Source organism: Plectropomus leopardus, chromosome 21 (assembly GCF_026936395.1).
Source record: "Plectropomus leopardus strain MGB_pleo_1.0 chromosome 21, ASM2693639v1, whole genome shotgun sequence".
In the NCBI taxonomy this organism is placed as follows: domain Eukaryota; kingdom Metazoa; phylum Chordata; class Actinopteri; order Perciformes; family Serranidae; genus Plectropomus; species Plectropomus leopardus.
Window position 1 is genome coordinate 811,356 of NC_142196.1, and position 18,638 is coordinate 829,993.

Below are 18,638 nucleotides of genomic sequence, written 5' to 3' on the forward strand. Positions count from 1 at the left end.
TATGTAAACACCGCCTCAGACACTTGTATGTTTTTACTCACAAAGCTATTCTTGATAAAGTTCCTTGTTACTTGTCTTCCCTTTTAAATTTGAATTTTGGAAATAACAATATCTGTTCGCAGGACTTTTTGCATTTGGTCGTTCCCAAGTTCCCACAAAAGCTTTTAGTTTTTCTGCACCGAAGACAAAGAACAATCCACAGACTGATCTTAAGCTTCAAAAATACTAACCCTGGATGAGTTAAAAACTTCAGTGGTCTGTGTGAGAGTGTTTTATCTGATAAGATTTAATGTTACTCAAATCTATGTGCTTTAAATGTTGAACCTATGTGTTACTGCTATTCTTGGCAATAACTTGAGCAAAATAGATCTTTGATTTCAATGGGACAAACCTGGTTAAATAAAGGCTAATAAAACATACATTTTTTGAAATAATTAAATTGTAATTGCAAGAATTTCAGATTCCTTAGGTTTGAACAACTCTTGACTGTCCAGATTGTGTAGCCTGTTGCATGAGCAGGTCAGTGGGGCTGTTGAAATGTTTAAAATGAATATGATAAAACTAAATCAAACAACAAAGAAACAAACAAAGAAAAATGTCGGTATAAATTTATTAATTTTTTTAATTTTTTTGTTTACATTTAAAATATGATTAGAAAATGACTCAGCAACTGTCTGTGTGTCTGTGTGTCTGTGTGTGTGTGTGTGTGTGTGTGTGTGTGTGTGTGTGTGTGTAGACGGACATTCTCTCAGCTGCTCCAGGTGAGTCTGAACCCTGAAGGCAGGGTGGCGGACTGGGCATGGAATACAATGTAGACATGATGGGAGGAGGCTGTGAATGGAGCGATGTTGGTCTCCTGAACAAATGACACATAGAGGAGACACAAATCACATCCTTGTAGGCTATATTCAGACTATTGATTGTTGCACTTATTGGCTTAGCTTTCAGAGATTGATATACTGTGTATGCTTTAGGGATAGCCTACACAGAAAAAAAACAGGATCTAACTATCTATCTCTGCTGTCTTTCACATTGGCTGTAGTAGCTCCTCTGTAACTGACATTTTATCACTAAAGAAAATGTATGAAGGTGCACATGACATGAATAAATTGTTTTCTAAAACTACCACCTGTGCAGATGGTGGATCTCTTATTTTGGAACCATGATTACCAATATGTATTTATAGAAACACAGGCTATGTGTATGTATATTACATATATTTGCACCATATTGTTATTTACCTTATTTACAAACTGCAGTAACAACTTAGACGGCAAAGATATCCTGCTAAGTCTGCATCACAGTTGAAGCAGTTACATACCGCTCCACAGTAAGGCCCAACAGGCAATGAGGAGGCGTCTGGGCCATCATACAACTTTAAGAAGTTGTTCAGGCAGTCTCCAGGATCATCGATACTGATTTGGGCAAACGTGACGGTCACCACACGACCTCTGGGTGCCCTGATACCCCACTCACAGTGGGTTCCGTTGGGGTAGGTGCCTGGGAAGTTGGGACTTGCAAATGAACCATGGTCTCCGTACAGAGTGCCACCACAACCTAGCCCACAAACATATGAAACATAAACACTTCAGTGAAGAGAAAAATGGGAAGCTAACAGGAAGGCATTAACCTTTTCTAAAAACAGTTATAACCATTAAAAAACTAGCAACGGCAAAATATTTAAAAAATAGCTAGCACATAAAGACCTAGAGAGTGAAACTAGGTCAACATAAGCACATTTGGTTAACAAGGTGTTCCTATAGACTGACAACATTCTTTGTCTAAAAAAATGTGTTTTACTGAGTTTTCATTTTTTCATTGAAACAAAATCATGGCAGAAAAAGACATAATTTGAAAATGTAGCACTCAGCCCAGTATAGTCATGTTTTGATAATGCATACAAATAAAAATGTTTAAACTTTTGTCTAGTTGGACATGCTGCACACACGGTTAGCTTGGTAAGGTTCTCTACAAAGTCATTCAGTTCATTTTACTGACAGTATGAGTGCCTAAGAAAACAGTATCATCAGCATAGTAAACAAGAAAAATGCAAAAAAAAGAGATGTAGTAGATGTACAGGACTATTTTTCAAAAATTATTTTACTTATTTTAATTATGTTAATAGCCCGGACATGTACATTTAGCATTTCCACCGCAGACAGAACTCTCACATGTGACACACAAGATAAAGTAACTGCAGTCCATCAGCAAAATCACTGTTTGAAACAAGAAGTCATAGATTTCACTCACCCTAGGTTCAAGACCAGTGCTGGAAGTGGACAGTACTCACATGTGCCAGCACTTTTACATTTTACTCTGTTGCACTGGGACTTTTTCTTGCACACCTGCTTCTCTTTTTTGCCCTCTCCATGTCAGGTTCTCTGAGCAGTCATTATGGCCCGAAATATGCCCCCCCCTACACACACACACACCCACCCACCCACTTGCCATGCCAACATGTGAGTAATGTTGGAATATTGGAAACTGTTTAAGTAACTGTATTAATCAGTAACAGAGACTGTGTTAGTCTTTTTAAATGTAAATCTGCAAGCTGAAGATGTTTGATTGAACCTGGTATAAAATTATGTAGACATTATAAACAGCTGAGCTCTGACCATGAGGGGAGGATGTCCACGTCGCCTCAAAGCCATCACGGGCGTAAGAGAAGTCACTCACAAAGCGTAAATAGAGCAGGTTGGATCGTGGAAAGATGGGGTCGGGCAAGGTGCTGCCGCAGAACCGTCCAATAAACGGTGAGGTGGCTGTGCTGCCGTTATGAATCTGAGAGACAACAGACAGTTATGATGAATTGAGACACTGAGACACCGAGGTCAAATTACATGGACACTCCAATCCACATGAGTTTGACCCATGTAGTGTAAATAGACACAATAAAGAAGCATCTTGGCTTTGTGTGATACCTATTTTTAGATGCTGGTCAAATTACATTTTTAAATATCAAAAAGTGACTATTTTACCTTATAATTATACTTAGTTTATTCAGTTTTCATCAGTTTGAAAACATCCAACTTGCTCAAAAAATCTAATTATGTGCAATTATATCCCTTAATGTACATTAATTACAGTTTTTACGTAGTCACCATCATAAACAGAAGAGATCTTTGCATTCCTGTGCTGAAGGTGAGGTGAGCTCAGATATGTTGGACATATGTATGTGTATATAAATTGGGGGGGGGCTAAATTTTGGTGCTGGAAAAATAGCATGTCCATTTCATAGGGGTCCCTTGACCTCTGACCTCAAGATATCTGAATGAAATTGGATTCAATGGGTACCCATGAGTCTCCTCTTTACAGACAGGGGTTAGGTGTTAGGGTTAGTAACCTTAGATCATATGCATTTCGTATGCTTGTCGTATGCAGTTTTTTTTTTTTTTTGGTTGCCATTTGATTCCTAATCAAGACAATCTGGTAAGAATTGCTTGGACTTTTCAATATGGACTTCAAAACTGGTATAAACACAGACAGGTAAAGAAATTCCCTGAAAGTCCAGAAGCTACAAGGCAGTATCATGTACAGTATGTGAGTGAAATGATGAATGTAGCCAGTGGAGGTGTGTGTGTCTCTGCCGCGTGCTTTACCTCCAGGTAGTCAAATGGACAGTTGACGTTACTCTCCAGATCAAAGCTGTTAAAGAAGAGAGAGATGGAGCTGTTCTGTGGAGCCTTCAGAATAATGGTACAGTCCATGTTGTGGGGGTAGATGTCTGGCCAGCCCGGACTCTTTAGGTAGCCATACTCTTGTTCATAGGTCCGGCTGCAGCCTGGAAATCACCACCACAGTCAGACACCTAAAGTCCCTCAGTACCCATCATGCCCATAAATGCTAAACCTGGGGAATATATTTCTTTGGGAAAATGAGTCAGTGAGATCTGTGACAGTGTTTTCTGTGGGTTATCCAGTAAAACATGAACACTGGGGAAAAGATATGTTGAGTTGTGGCAAATGGTGTAATGAGATAAATCTTTGAGATCAATATCTGACAACCTGCGAAATTAAGCCCAAACTATCTTGAGCAATACCACTGAAAAGGGGGGGTGATTTGGGTGACCAAACATTTCAAAAGAGCTAGCACTAATATTGCAATATTTACTTCGATTAAAAGAAATGTCTGAAGTATGTGAAGCTGTGCTGACTGGAGAGAGGGTCTACATACGCCTCTATAGATCGCCCAGGGGATGATGTTTTTTTCTGTTTGCTTGCATGGAACTTTGCATTGCCCTGGTTCCCTCGTCACAAGGCCTATGGGATTTTTCCATTGGATTTTGGGTCATGGCAGAAAATAATCTCTGTGGTAAATGAATGTGTATGATACTTGCACAATTTGTTCAGCAAGATAATCTTCACTAATGAATACCATTTTTAGGATTATTGAAGCCTAAATGCAATTGGCACAAAAAAAATAGTAAAAAGTTAATGTTAGACTGTAAACAAACCAATGTACAGTCACATGATTTAATGTTGCCACCACAACAAGTGTATTCATCTGAAGCTTGTGTTAACCACAGACCTTATTTCAGGCATCTGACAAAAATCCCAATCAAAAAGCCTGACGAGTGAACCTCATTTGAAATACTAACTCATTTCTGGGTTTTAGGACTCTCTCCGGTAGCACACTGTTGGCTGCTGGTTACTGGCACTATTGGGACAAAGTTGCAAGTAATATACACACATTTGTAGCCCTCAATTTTTTAAGGATAAACATCATATACGGTATATACAGCTAAACAAATAATATATATCCAAGTAAGTCTACTTTAGTAAAATATTTTGATCAGTTTATCATGGGAACTTACTGGCGATCTGATAGTTAAATTTCAGTCCGTTTCCTGTCATGAAGGCATCAGATCTGAAGTGCACATGGATGGTTCTACCATAGCTGTAGAAGTCTGGTGGATGATCATCTGATGCACAGAATTTATGGGACTGCCCGTAGTCTCCCTGAAACACAACAGTGAGCTCACTCACAATGGGATATTACACTTTTGAAACAGTGCAGGACTATGGGTCACTCAGTTATTGCTGGGGTGTATGGTATGGGTGCTAGTCGGATGTTGAAATATCCCCTGTTTTAAGAAGCAACGTCTCAGGTCATCTCAAGTCCTTTTTCTTTTGTGTGTAAGCCAACCAGGTGTTAATTGTAAGTTTTTGTAAGGTGCTAATTTGCTATTAGCCAGTCAGTGTCAATCAAACACAAGTATGTTAACCTAGTGGGTTTTAGAGGAGGAGGAACTAGAAAGAGCAAAAAAAAAAGACGGAGTGAAGAAAGAAGGCAAAAGTACAGAGACTAGTTGTAGTGCTAGTTGTAAATTCAGTAGGGCTGGACCCAAATATTCGGCTATTCAAGTATTAATTAATTGGGTAGGCATTCGGTTTTCACTATAGGCATACAGATATTCTCTTTTTTTCTTTTTTTAAATTTGTAGAAGACGAATGCCATTTCAGTGTTTGTGGTCCTGCTGCTGCACCTGTCACACACAGTGACAGAAGCGATCATTTTACCCAACGGTTATTATGGGTTTATTGACTGAGTTTGAACCATTTCTGTGTCTCAGCCCAGGTGGAGCACTGTCCTGCAGCACAGAGCAGGTGAATTTCAATATCTTCCATAATGAGGACACTTATCATTTCAGAAGCACAATAAAATTTAACAGACTAATTTACAACACTGGACACAGATTGTTATACTGTGTAACTATTAGAATTTTTTTTTTTTAACTTAAGAAATTATTAAGTGTCATGACTGCTGACAAGCAGTAGGAGGCACACCAGGCTCTCTCTCACCTAACACTGAAGCTCCGTAGTGCATGGTGCCTCTCTCACCTGAAACGCTGAAACTGGCGGGTCAGGATTCCATTTCTCCCTTAACCTTCCTTATCTGTGAAATGAATGGTCTCTCCCTCATTCACCTGATGGGCTGGGGTGGTCAAGGTGTCAGCATTACAGTATATATTAAATCTAGCAGTGTCTGAGTCCATGTTTTTTTTCTTTCAATTTTCATGTTCCCGCTTAATTTTTACTGTGTGATCCAAATGGTAAAAAATGGCTTGATCCAAAGAATCTACATCAAGACAACATTGAGATTTAGTTGAGGGTCTCAGAATTTAATGGCCAACTGGAAATACTGCCTCTCATAAATGCTGTGCATTTTCCCCATAAGTATCATTTTTGTTGTTTTTAGTACAGTCCCATCACGTTGTATGTCACGTTGTTAATGCTGCAATTATTTCCAGCTATGGAAGTCAGTCCTACATAATGTATGAAACATAAATTAGAAGTTGGGTCCGTGCTTCATGGCCAAAGGCGAGCAGTCGACTCTTTGATGATACACTAAGCTAGCCTGGTCTTGTTCTGAAGTCATTAAATGTCCCCACTTTGTTAGTGATTTCAGCATAAGATAAAGCCACCTTTCGCTGCGGTATGATGTGCTTCCAGTCAGCCAGATGGCACCAGGCATAGCAGCATGATACAAGGACAGACGGCGTCAGTGGATAACGCTGCCAGAAGGAACCTGTTGGGGCTGTCAGGTTGAAATGCTACGCGTAACAATGTGATATAAGGAGCAACAAAGGTCCCTATAGGGTAGCATATAGAAGTACCATCATTTTCCAAAATTCACAAGATGCTGTTATCTAACATTATGTTGTGCTTTAATCCATACATGATGGCATTTTCAAAAACAACATTTTTCACTGTAGTCACACTTACTAAACCTATGTATCTCATCATGCCTAGTGCTGGACTGAGTGGTTTTGTGTTTTCAGTTTGCTGTTTTAAATGTCACTTTTTGTCAGTATTTCTGTGTTTTGTTTTTGAAAATGATTGTTTATTCTGGTTATTATTGTCTTTGTGTGAGTTCGTAGTTTACACCATTAGTTAGTTGGCTGCCACACTACATCATAACAGCTGCATTTTTCACCATTTATCTTAGTTTACAGTATCTGATGTGGGATGCTTGGTATTGACGAGAATTGTCATTTATCCACTGTAATCCAAAGTAATAATCAAGGTTAGACGTTGTCTTGCTTGAGTTAAATATTGGACAAACAGTATCAGCAACTTCAACAAAAGACAATCATGAGTATCTGTTTGATAATTGTTTACAAAATATCCCAACAACCCATTCTTCTCATCCTCTTCTAACTGTCAGTCATTTTCTGTAACTGCTTGTCCTCATAAGGGTCGTGGGGGGGCTGGAGCCAATCCCAGCTGTCATCAGGCGGAAGGCGGGGCACACCCTGGACAGGTTGCCAGACTATCGCAGGGCCGACACACATATAGACAGACAACCATAAGGGCAATTTAGAGTCACCAATCAACCTGACTGACTTTGGGAGAAAGCCGGAGACCCCGGAGAGAACCCATGCAGACACGGGGAAAACATGCAAACTCTGCACAGAAGAACTGAACCCGGTTCCAACCGGGTGTCGAACCAGAGACCCTCTTGCTGTGAGGCAACAGTGCTAACCCGTCGCCACCGTGCCGTCCTCTTCTGTTCATCAAAATTAAGCCCAACATAACCATCCAAATTAACAAAACTATTGAGTTTGTTGCAGTTTTGTTCCCTTCTTAAACCTAAAAACATTCTTTTTTGTTAAACCTAACTATGTTGAGGATCTGCATTTGTAACCATGTGCTTTTACTGCCTGAACCTGACTTTGATGATTGCGGCCTTCCTTAACATCACCAGTAAATGCAGGAGGATACCCAAAGCGTAATATCTAGACACAAAAGTCCATGGACAAAGCAGCGATATGTGATGAGGAGATGAGAATGCTGATGAGAATGACTTGGCTACTGCTTAGCATTTAGAATGAATGGAATCTCACCTGTGAGCCCTCCTTTAACTCCTCACACACTGATGGTTGTATCCACCTTCACCAGCTGGTGGGATGTATTTAAGGGTTAATTGGGCAAGGTGTCCAGTTTTTTACTCTGTTGCACGTGGCTTCACTAACTGTCCACAGCAGGGCATAGGCGCCCTGAGCCTGAGCCTCCACACACATATACATTTGGTCACCAACAGGACACTCACCAGAGGCCAATCCTTCATCTCCAGGTAGTTGTCAGAACAGCTCTGGCTAGACTGCAGGGAAAAGGTCTCAACTGACACTTTGATGGTCTCCTGGACTGGAGCATCCAGGATCCAGCGGCAAGAGGTGTAAGGAGGGTAGGCACTGGGGAAGGAGGGGGAGGTCAGGCTCTGGATGGCCGTTGTGGCATTCAGAGTCCCACCGCAAATCACTGAGGGACACAGTGAGAAGTTTATGAAATGCATAAAATTAAAAATATAGCAGCAACATGTGATTCATTAGTTTATAACTGCAAGGATTTGTTTTATATTCCCTCAAGAATTTCACAGGCTATTTTTGGGATTGTCGCAGTGTGAAATGTCTGATTTCATGGCATCAGTAACAGTTAACTGCTGCCGATCAGCTGTTGCTTCTATTCGATACAGCGCTAAATGACAGTCTCTGTGAACTGCTCTTCAGCTCTCTCTGTCTGATTAACAAGAGCTAATAACACAGCACAATGTAATCTTATCCTTACACGTCATATTTTGTCACTTGGGTCAGCAGCAGTTAAAATCCAACACTGAGCAACAATCTCACACCAATAACAAACTCCATCTGAGGACTGTCAATAAACCTATTAGTAACTGTTGGGTAATGTTAGCTATGTGATGCAAACAGCTAGTCCTGTCACAGTGTGTGTGACTGTGTTCCAGGTACAGAGCTTCAGTCCCACAGCAGCAGTCTCATGAGAAACAGAAACAGAGGCTAAGCTGAGAGAAGGCTCTCAGCCATTCTGTATTATTTCCAGATATTCATTGTTTGTGGTTTTGCTGTTGTTAAACCTGGTCCCCAATCAATCAATCACTGTTTGCTGTTTTTTTTTTTGTTTTTTGTTTTTTTGTTTTTTTAAATTTATGATCAATATATCCGTTGTGTTAGTCATGTGTCTAGTGTGATGTGATGTTGATATTGATATTGATATTGATATTGATATTGATATTGATATCGATATCGATTCACTGGAGTACCTTGTATGATCCAATGTGTCAAATAAAAGGTTGACTGACTGATTAACTGATTGATTGTTGTGCTGAAAACAAATTCCACCGACCTTGGTGGTGCGGTCATTAATATATTTTAATATATTTTTGACTGATGGACTGGGCTAAGAACCAATGAGGCAGCAGCAGATAGTATCTGAAAACAGTTATTTGGGGGTTAAGTATTGCCGGTGTCGTGCACTTAAACTGAAAAGAAAATGAAGCCTGGTTTCTGTGGCAAACACAGTGCAGTGTAGTAAAAGGGGGGGGGGGTCTTACTTGGCAGAGCTCTGTAGGTAGCGTTGAAGCCTCGTTTCTGCACAGAGCTATCAGTGACAAAGTGAACGGTCAGGAAGTTTCCACTGGATACAAAGTAAGAAGGAATGACGCTTCCACAAAATGTTCCAGCCAGCAGGTTGTGAATGTTTTGACCATCATACACCTGACAGAGATACACACACATTAAAAACATCAACACAAAATAGCAAATCCATTGTTACATATTATACTGGCTGTGTTAGTGTTTTCCTACAGTGCTGAAGTGTTAAAAGCAGGACATATCTTGCATTTCTAAAGTGTATCTGATTATTACGCTCAACATTATAAATCGCAGACATACATCGACACTGAAGCAAATACACAACTGTAGTCAATACAGGATAGTACAAATCAGTATGATCTTTACTTATTTTTAATTCACAAAAGTAACCCACATTGAGTAGTTTATGCACAGATAAGTGTATCAACAGTTACAGCCCTGTCAGGCCATTTATTTGGACTACTGTCCTCGTCCCAGTATACAAGCACTAGGGGAGAATCCATTTATTGAAGGAAATATGTCCGACTCCAACACGGCAGGGGGAGATATGCTCCCTGTCAGCTGGGTGCTGTCAGACCTTCTTCCTGTTGACCTAAGCAAGTAGCATGTCGAAGGATGAAATCATGGATAACTTTTCGGTGTTGTACATTCCGTACATACTTTATGCTTTACTTGGAACCTTCATCTTGTTGTTTTCTTTGTTCTTCATTTATTTTTCCCCGGCTTTCTTCAACGAATTTATGCTGTTTGACTTCTTGGGGGGGACTATGAAGCATGGGCAGCACGATTAGGCCAGTTCAGTTCTGGTTGAGGTGTATACATGAAAGAGTCAATCAACCCCCAAACACATTATCTTGATGTGTTACTCTGACTTTGAGAAATCTGACTTGGGATGATATCAATCAGCATGTGTTCATGTATTTTAAAGTCCAGTTTTAACAAGTTTAACACAATAATTGGACTTTTTTCAACATCATGTAAACATACTGAATGAAAGCATTCTCAGCCCACAGTTAACTGATGTGTGATGTCACTCTTGATCAGTCGTGACAACTGATCTTATGAACATTAATTTGCAGTTGGACATAATTGCCTGAGATGACACAATGCAGCGACATGTTGCCTTATGTTCAGTCATGTTCTAATGGAAGAAAAGTCGTATTTGCAATAAATCAATGGCTGGTGGTTACCTTGACATAGTCGAAGCGGCAGGTAGAGGAGCTCTCCAGGTCAAAGGAGCTGAAGGTCAGGTTGATAACCTTGTTGACTGGCATTTCAATGGTCCACAGGCAGTCCATCCTGGGCTCATACCTCCCATCCAGGTTAGAATCTGGAGAACCAAACATGCCCATGGGCATGGAAAGGTAGCCACCACATCCCTGTGCTGGACCTGCAGGCAGTACAGACACACAGACACATGCATGCATGTACGCACGTGCGCACGCGTGCACACACACACAAGCAGGACGCACACACATTTAGACTGCAGTCACAATTGTTTCTCAAATCTAATCTTTAAGTCAGACTGTCTGCACTAGTAGTTAATTATATCACATTTGTGTGCCCAGACATCACAATCCTATCTGCATGGGTTGCTGTGGTAACAACTTAGACCTAAAAAATTATCCAGATGGTGACGCTGTGGCCAAAAATGGTTGGATGAAATAAACTGCAATGTGGTTATGAGGGGGAAAGACAGATGGTGGGCCTGTTTTTCGTAAACTCAGGGTCAACCCAGATCCTCTCTCACAAACCAAGAAATACAGATCATATTCTTGTTATGAAAAAGCAAATGCATGCTTTTATACTACATTTGATTGATGATTTCTTTAAAATTGAAAATATTGAAAAAATTAAAATACAAGTTTTTTTTGTCTCCTATATATATTTACCTTTGTATCAATTCCTTTATTTATTAACTTTCCTATTTAGTTTTCCCATTAATTTATATTATTTTATTTTTTTTACTTTTGCCTTTATTTATTTTATATTTATTTTTTAATTGATTTATTTACTTTTAAATGTAATGAATCTATGTATTTATTTATCATTGTATTGTTTCTCTTTGTATCCAGCCCCATTTGTTTTCTCAAACATTATTTATTTCTGTATTATGGTCATCTCTTTTAATAAGGGTAGGGACAATCCCACCTCACTGTTCTATGGTTGGCTAGCGTACGAAATGTTTTTTGTCCACTCGTAGTGGAGAAATGCCATGTTCCGAGAGCAGCGGCACAAAATCCCTGAAAATAAAGATAAAAGTCCACAGCTCCATATAAGGAAAATGTGGATACGGAAGAAAGCCATCAGAGGGCCCTTGGCCATGAGCATTGACCCGCTGACCCGCTGACCCGCTGACCTGCTGACCCCCCGCCCTTCCTCTGGATCTGTAAGTGAAGGAGCAGAGCACAGCTTGGGTCAGCGGGACCTGCTGGAGGCCCCTCAGGGGCTGAGAGACAGAGCCAGCCTGCATCTGAGAGTCAAACAGGGCCAGCAGAGCCTGCTGGAGAACCAGGGAGCGCAGGGGGTCTGTGCCCACAGGTATGAACCCTTATATGCTGTCCTCCAGTCAGGGATGAAAGCAGATCAAAGTTTCGATATTACTTATATAAATATACATTCATTTTTAATATTAGTTTTGTACATTTAATGGCATATTAATTGGTTAATTGAGTCATTTATTTTTGGCTGCCTTGCTCCATCACAGAAGGCATGCTGTAATGCCCGCATACACAGACCAGCATGTATTACTCAACACCCAATTCTTTAAAAGAAAAAAAATTGAAGCCTTTTTTGTTTATCTATATGTGATTACATATACGTTTGCGTCTGCATGGCCAGGTCATAAATGTGATTGTAATCCATGTTGGCTCGAAGTCTTCTTCAGTCCAGGTAGTGGTCTATCCATAAACTAACACACACACATGGACGGATCTTATTTATAGACTGTGTGTGAAGTAAAAGTTGTATCAGCCTCACAGCTCTCCCTCACCCTCAGTGCTCTCTCACCCACGCAGATCATTCAGGGCTGCAACTGATCTGGAAGCAGATGAACTTACGGTGCACCTTCTTTCTAATCGTGTGTATTGAAATAACGAGTCATTTAACGTGAGGTTCTGGTGTGCTGCTGTTCTTACATGAGACAGCTGACATGCTGTTAGGGCTGTTCCTCTACAGACAGTTACAGTTAGGTGGAGTAAAGATGCATCTGAGTCTTGGAAAGAAATTAGCATTAACTCCTTGTAAAGGTCTGGATAGATGTGTCTCAAACCACCTCCAGAAGTGCTTACAATTATTGGAATGAATCTTGAAAGCATCTTGGAGGCTTTTACATTCGGCTTTATTGAGATCTGCCTGAGAACCTACAAGAGACAGAATGTAAATGGGAGCTGGTTTGTGCTAATTTGATTGACTACAGATATGTTTGGGAAAGCACATCACAAAATACAATGTCAAATAAAAGATAAGAAAGGTCCTGTCTCGGTCCATCTAATGAGGGGCGTCCTATGTCATAATCTACATGGCAAATATTTTTAACTGGAATAGAAATTAAAACTCCATCCTGAACCGCCATCACAAATTAAGTAACCCCGATGTACCCGAAGAAAAAAACATTTAAATACAAAAAGGGAAACAGGGTATGTTTGAAAGGGTTTGGGGATCATTTACTGCTGTATTCTGTGATAGAGACCTAGGCCTTCAGGAAAGCAGCTCAGCCTTGCAGTTTATTTTCCTAGAAACAATGAAAAAAATCCCAATCCACCAAAATGAATTTTCCTCATAGGCCACGATTGTAAAAAAAAAAAAAAAAACATCAAACAGCCGACAGGAAACCTCCAACTGCAAACAAGCTCCATTATTACACCTGGATCACACTGCATGTGTGAGCAGCACGTGATGGCAACCTCGCTGAACTGCAGTGTGTTGCACGCTTGTTGTGTCCACACTGGCAGCGTTGTTGATGTGACACTTCTGCAAGGCTGCCTGCTGCTATGAGTTCTGTATTTACAAATTTAGAAGCAAAATGTTAAATTCATTTATAACTCATGCAGCTCCTGCATTGTCAGCAACACGTTTTTTGCAAAAATGCCTTATGTCAACAACTGATGGGATTCTGTCAATAGAGACTCTGTTCGAGCACTTTTATTTTGAAATGAAAGCAGGAAAGTTTGAGTTAAACAGTTGTATTTTTTATTTCTTCATCTCTGTGACAGATAAAGACATTGAAACTGTAATAAAAGGTGGTATGGGGTCATGCAGGCAGTGTCGCTGCTCTAACTTGTTAACATGGGCGCTAAAATACAAAATTAACTCCTCGCCCCCCTCACGTGCTGCTCACACATGCAGGGTGTTCCAGATCTCACTCTTCCTATACTGATTTTTTGAGCCATGGTTATTTTATATATGTAAAACTCTCCTGGAGCTGGGAAATGTGATTTAAAAATCCATGATATCATCACAACTTGAACTTGTGGCCCTGGGAGCACTACTGCACATACTCACTGGGCCACAAAATGCAGAAGTAATCAAGAAAGCAAAAATGTTTGGGGCGTATGCGCCAGGTGAGCAACTCCACTGGAATGAATAGGTGTCATTTAATCTATTCCCAAATTAAAATTGGTTTAATCTCCTGTCACTCAAATAAAAACAAATTTAATGAAAAAAAAAATTGACCTACCAAGTGTCTCACTGTACGTCAGCCTCCAGCCAACCCCACTCACTGAGGCATCCGTACGGAACACGATGAACAGCTGGTTGGTGGAGGAGCGCAGGTTCGGTGGGAGCACGGTACCGCAGAATTTTCCCAGCAAGGGTGCCAAGGTGTCTGGTCCATCGTACACTGCCACATAGTCATATCGACAGGAGGAGGACGCCTCCAGGTGGAAGGTGTTGAACCTAGGCACAGAGAAAAGGGGAACATCCTGATTCAGTCACAGAGTTACAGATTACTAAAGGACCTACATACACCCTTCAGTTTGTGCTGTGGTCACAAGGGAACAGTCCAGTACAACCTTGATATAGTTTTTTCAGGTTTAGCACACCTAAGGATACAAAAAAGAGCGCAGCCAGAGAGCACCTGAGCAGACACCATCCCTTAATTTTTTGCGCAATCTGCTATAACCCTCCAACGTCTAGGTACAGTGCACATGTGTCACACCCCATAAATTAGTGCAGCTATGCTCTGAGACACAGATTTTAATAAACTTGGGTGCAACATCAGGTTTGATCTATACAGACTGTGTGATGACATCACCTACTGAACCACAGGCTAACCTACATCCATTGACATCAACACACAAGAAAAAAAGGCCCTTGGTGTGCTTCATCCATCTACGCTGCTGTAGTGGTAAGAGCAAAATGTCAACAAACAAATCGAATGAGGAGGAGAATGTGGATACAGTCATGGCTGGGGAACAGAGGCCAACTTGGGATGCCAATTTTGCAAGTAAGTAAGTATAAGTATCTACTAATATTAAGCATTTAGCAATGTCGTTCTGCTCAGTGCATCATTTCATGCTGCATTTCTATTGGTTGGTTAGCAGACATAGTTTATAACAGCAGTCACACAGCGTGTGTGCGTGTGTGTGTGTGTGTGTGTGTGTGTGCGTGTGTGTGTGTGTGTGTGTTTTCCAGCCAAGTCCAGAAATATAGTTGATATAGTTAGTGCAGTCTTACTTGATATCTACCACTCTGTCTGCTCGGACCATGATGTGGTAGGTACAGTTGATGTTGTGGTGGTAATTGGCCATGGAGAGCGCTGGGCTGCTTATTGAAGCCATACTGCTGTTGAAGAAACCACCGCATGCTGTAGAAACACAAATACAGTATCACCATATGTGATATATACCAATATCCATCCGCATTTATACATATATATTTTCAGTATTTCCACACTTTGTTACTTGTGTTGGACAAATACTCCATGTACAATGTGCAGTGTTTTACCCCTGACCTTTTCCTCAATACAGGGTACAATAGTGACTGTGCTGTGCCCTGTAATAGGGTCACTCCTGAGGCTAGCTAATTACTAACCTGCTCGGCAACAGGTTCACATCAGGGTGTCAGATCACAACTTGTCAAACCTCTGACAAATCACATCACTGGAAAAAAGTGTACCGACATGGACACAAGTACGGAGTGACTAGAGTGACAGGTAAAAAGAGTTCAGACTTTTTTTTATAATGTTAGTAGAATCAATCAATGCTCCAGGCCTCATATTTCCACTCTGTATTTAAAGCAGATTCTAGCAGAGAGAGACAGAGAGAGAGATGTTTAGAACATTGAACACACGAAGATGTATTTTAATTGTTCAAAGTTAATTTATCCCCACAGTGATATCTGACATATATCTGGTTATAAGAGTGTCAAATCAGGCTGATTTGACACTCTTGATTCATCACTGCAGCTCAGAATAAAATGACACACCTGTGTGATGATGAATGGAAATAATAACAAGATTATATTTTATTAGAAAAATAATCCACACACTACTGACTGGCTCCTGTTAGTATCGATGCAACATTTCTGTCAAGTACAGCTCATCACTCATGAACTATTTTTCCACTCTTTACTGAGGTGGTAGAAACAGTCTGGTATTACTTTATAGGGGGTTTTATGTGAAAGATTAAGATTAGTTTTGTCACATCCAACTACAACAATAACAACAAAAAAAGTAATGTTAATATTTGGAGATTTACATCTTCTTTGGTGCTGTGAGATTAGACGCTGTGATTAACATTTCCTTACTAAAAAACTTGACTTTTTCCTGTCCAATAATTTGTATCACTGATTCATAGCCTATCATCTTCTAAGACGTACTTCATTCATGGTTGTGATGACGTTGCTTGTAATTAACAGCCCCGCCTCTTTCATGAGAAAACGCCTGTGGCTGGAGAGGAAAACCCAGAGCTGACTGCGCGAGTTGATAACCAGCTTTGTGAAACTGATTATCCAGACCGCCACTGTTAGATTTAGTCAAGCCAGATAACTTAAAGATAACCTGGGTATGTTGAACTTGGCTTCATAATACAGGCCTCAGTTTTCCAACTTGAACACAGAACATTTGGTAAATTTGCTCAGGAGAAATTAGCTTCTTTCTCTTTTCATCCTTACTTACCAAAGGTTCTGTATGTTGCCATGAAGCCACTGTCGCTGATCACAGAGTCCGAGTAGAAATGGACCAACATGGGGCCAAAGCTGGAGAAGGGCCCAGGGATGTTGCTGCCACACACAGTGGCAGTGGGAGGGCCACCAGTAGCCAGGCTGTAGATTTTCACCCCATCAAACAGACAGGTGGAGTGTGCTACATAACAGACACACATACACAAGAAATAACTCAAACAACCAAGAAAACAAAATAATTTTAAAAAGTTCAGAAAGCAAGGCCAGACATCTGCAGGTGATTGTCTGTATGTTGCTCATCCTTGCCTTCTATCTGGAAGACCTGAAAGGTGAGGACGACCACAGTCTGTTCTCCAACATCTATGGTGTAGTTGCAGTTGGAGTAGTTAGGATAGTCGGCTGGATAATTTGGAGAAACCACACGACCGCTGGGAGCAGTGAAGGTTGCACCACACCCTGAAAAACACAACACATCAGACTTTGTTTGCACTCTTTTGGAACAGAACACCTCATACCTCACTCCACTCTCCTGATCATCAAGACTACTGTGTTTCACATTCATGAGCTGTATCTGTCAGTCAGTCAGGTCATATGGACACTGTGGAGCTGTCTTTTGTGCCTGGTTCTTACTGGTGCTGAAGACCGCTGAGAAGCCTCTGCCGGCGTCAGTGCCCTGGAATCGGGTTGTGATGATGTTGTATGGAGCAATGATGGGGCCTGGGGCCACAGAGCCACAGCCTGTTGACAGCAGGGCCTCAGCAGTTTGGGTCTGACCAGACCACACCTGCAGGAGAATGCATACTGATTCACAAAGTGTTGTCAAATCGAACATTGTTTTAAAGATACAGTCCACATTAGGCTTAAGCACTACATAATATTTCATATCTTCATACCTTCCTGAAATTTCACAGAGGTATACAGTGCATGATGGTAAAAGAGTGCAGCATTAAGCAAACCAAGTTAGCCGTTAGCTGCCTCCCCTAGTTAATTAGCAGCACAGCAAAGCTGTTGAGGTTGAATTTTTGCAAGTTGTAAAATGCTCCAAAAATACTCAAGCGGCTGTGTATGCACAAAGTAATGCGCTGTGAAAATTCTTATCCAGTGTGAATACAGTATAAGACATGAACTAGCAAAATGTAGGTAGCCTACAGAACAAATGAAAAGTGAAGGTAAAATAAGAATTAAAAAAAGGAACTCTCTCATTTTTAAACAGGACTGATAAATTGACCTGTTGAATTGCACTACGCTAATCCTGTTGCCTCTCAGGAGCGTTCCTGCTCCTTTGTTTCCTAGTGTCCCTGGATCCTGGCCGTAACCTTGACTGTGCCTGACCGTTGTGATAGCTGTGCTGATGCTGCGACCCTGCCTTTGGTTGTGCTCGTGCTGTGGCTGTACTGATACTGTGCCCCTCGCTCGCCCTGATTGTGGTCTGGTCCTGGTTGCGCCGATGCTGTGATCTTGCCTTTGAACACCTCCCTTTCAACATGTCCATGAGACTGTTATCATCTCCCTCAACATCATCATAGAGTGCAATTACTAATTTCACACCTACCATTATTGTAATATGACATGCATCTGTTTCTATTATTGCTGTGCCTCTCTCCCCCTCTCTCCCCCTCTCTCTTTCTCTTTCCTTTTTTGCCATGATTGTATTTCATTTGCTATTACGACATCTATTGCTCGTCTGTCCGTCCTGGAAGAGGGATCCCTCATCATCCTCTACCGCTCTTCCTGAGGTTTCTTCCTTTTTTTTCCCCGTTACATGGGTTCTTTTTGGGGAGTTTTTCCTTGGGTGATGTGCGGGTCTAAGGGCAGAGGGATGTCGTACACTGTAAAGCCCTCTGAGGCAAACCATGTTTTGTGATAATGGGCTCTATAAATAAAACTGACTTGACTTGACTTGACCTCAGCTCAGCAGGGGGTCTGGGGGTGAGCTCTGCAAGGGGCCATAGGTATCTGCAAAGGGCCAGTGGCCTCCCTATTGTCTGGGTGTGACCTAGAGCAGCAGAACCAGTGATTGAAATGGGAGACCTAACCAGCTTCCTGAGCTCTATTGCCTCGACCACCGGCAGTCCCTCTTCCCTCTAATCTGTCTCAGCACGCATGGACCTAAACAAGTGAGTGT

General features: G+C 41.1%; 1 protein-coding gene across 1 annotated transcript in view; it reads right to left on the minus strand.

The window, feature by feature from the left end:
• Nucleotides 1-595: 595 nt before the first annotated feature.
• cubn (cubilin (intrinsic factor-cobalamin receptor)) overlaps nt 596-18,638 on the minus strand; it is a 117,976-nt gene continuing 99,933 nt past the window's right edge. The window contains exons 55-67 of the mRNA XM_042510417.2: nt 17,144-17,297; nt 16,820-16,969; nt 16,509-16,694; nt 15,068-15,197; nt 14,070-14,287; nt 10,582-10,781; nt 9,352-9,514; nt 8,053-8,261; nt 4,814-4,958; nt 3,600-3,781; nt 2,616-2,781; nt 1,322-1,557; nt 596-856 (exon numbers count right to left, since the gene is read on the minus strand). Coding sequence (XP_042366351.2) covers nt 749-856; nt 1,322-1,557; nt 2,616-2,781; nt 3,600-3,781; nt 4,814-4,958; nt 8,053-8,261; nt 9,352-9,514; nt 10,582-10,781; nt 14,070-14,287; nt 15,068-15,197; nt 16,509-16,694; nt 16,820-16,969; nt 17,144-17,297 — 2,247 coding nt within the window. The 3' untranslated portion in view covers nt 596-748. The remainder of the gene's footprint in view (nt 857-1,321; nt 1,558-2,615; nt 2,782-3,599; nt 3,782-4,813; nt 4,959-8,052; nt 8,262-9,351; nt 9,515-10,581; nt 10,782-14,069; nt 14,288-15,067; nt 15,198-16,508; nt 16,695-16,819; nt 16,970-17,143; nt 17,298-18,638) is intronic.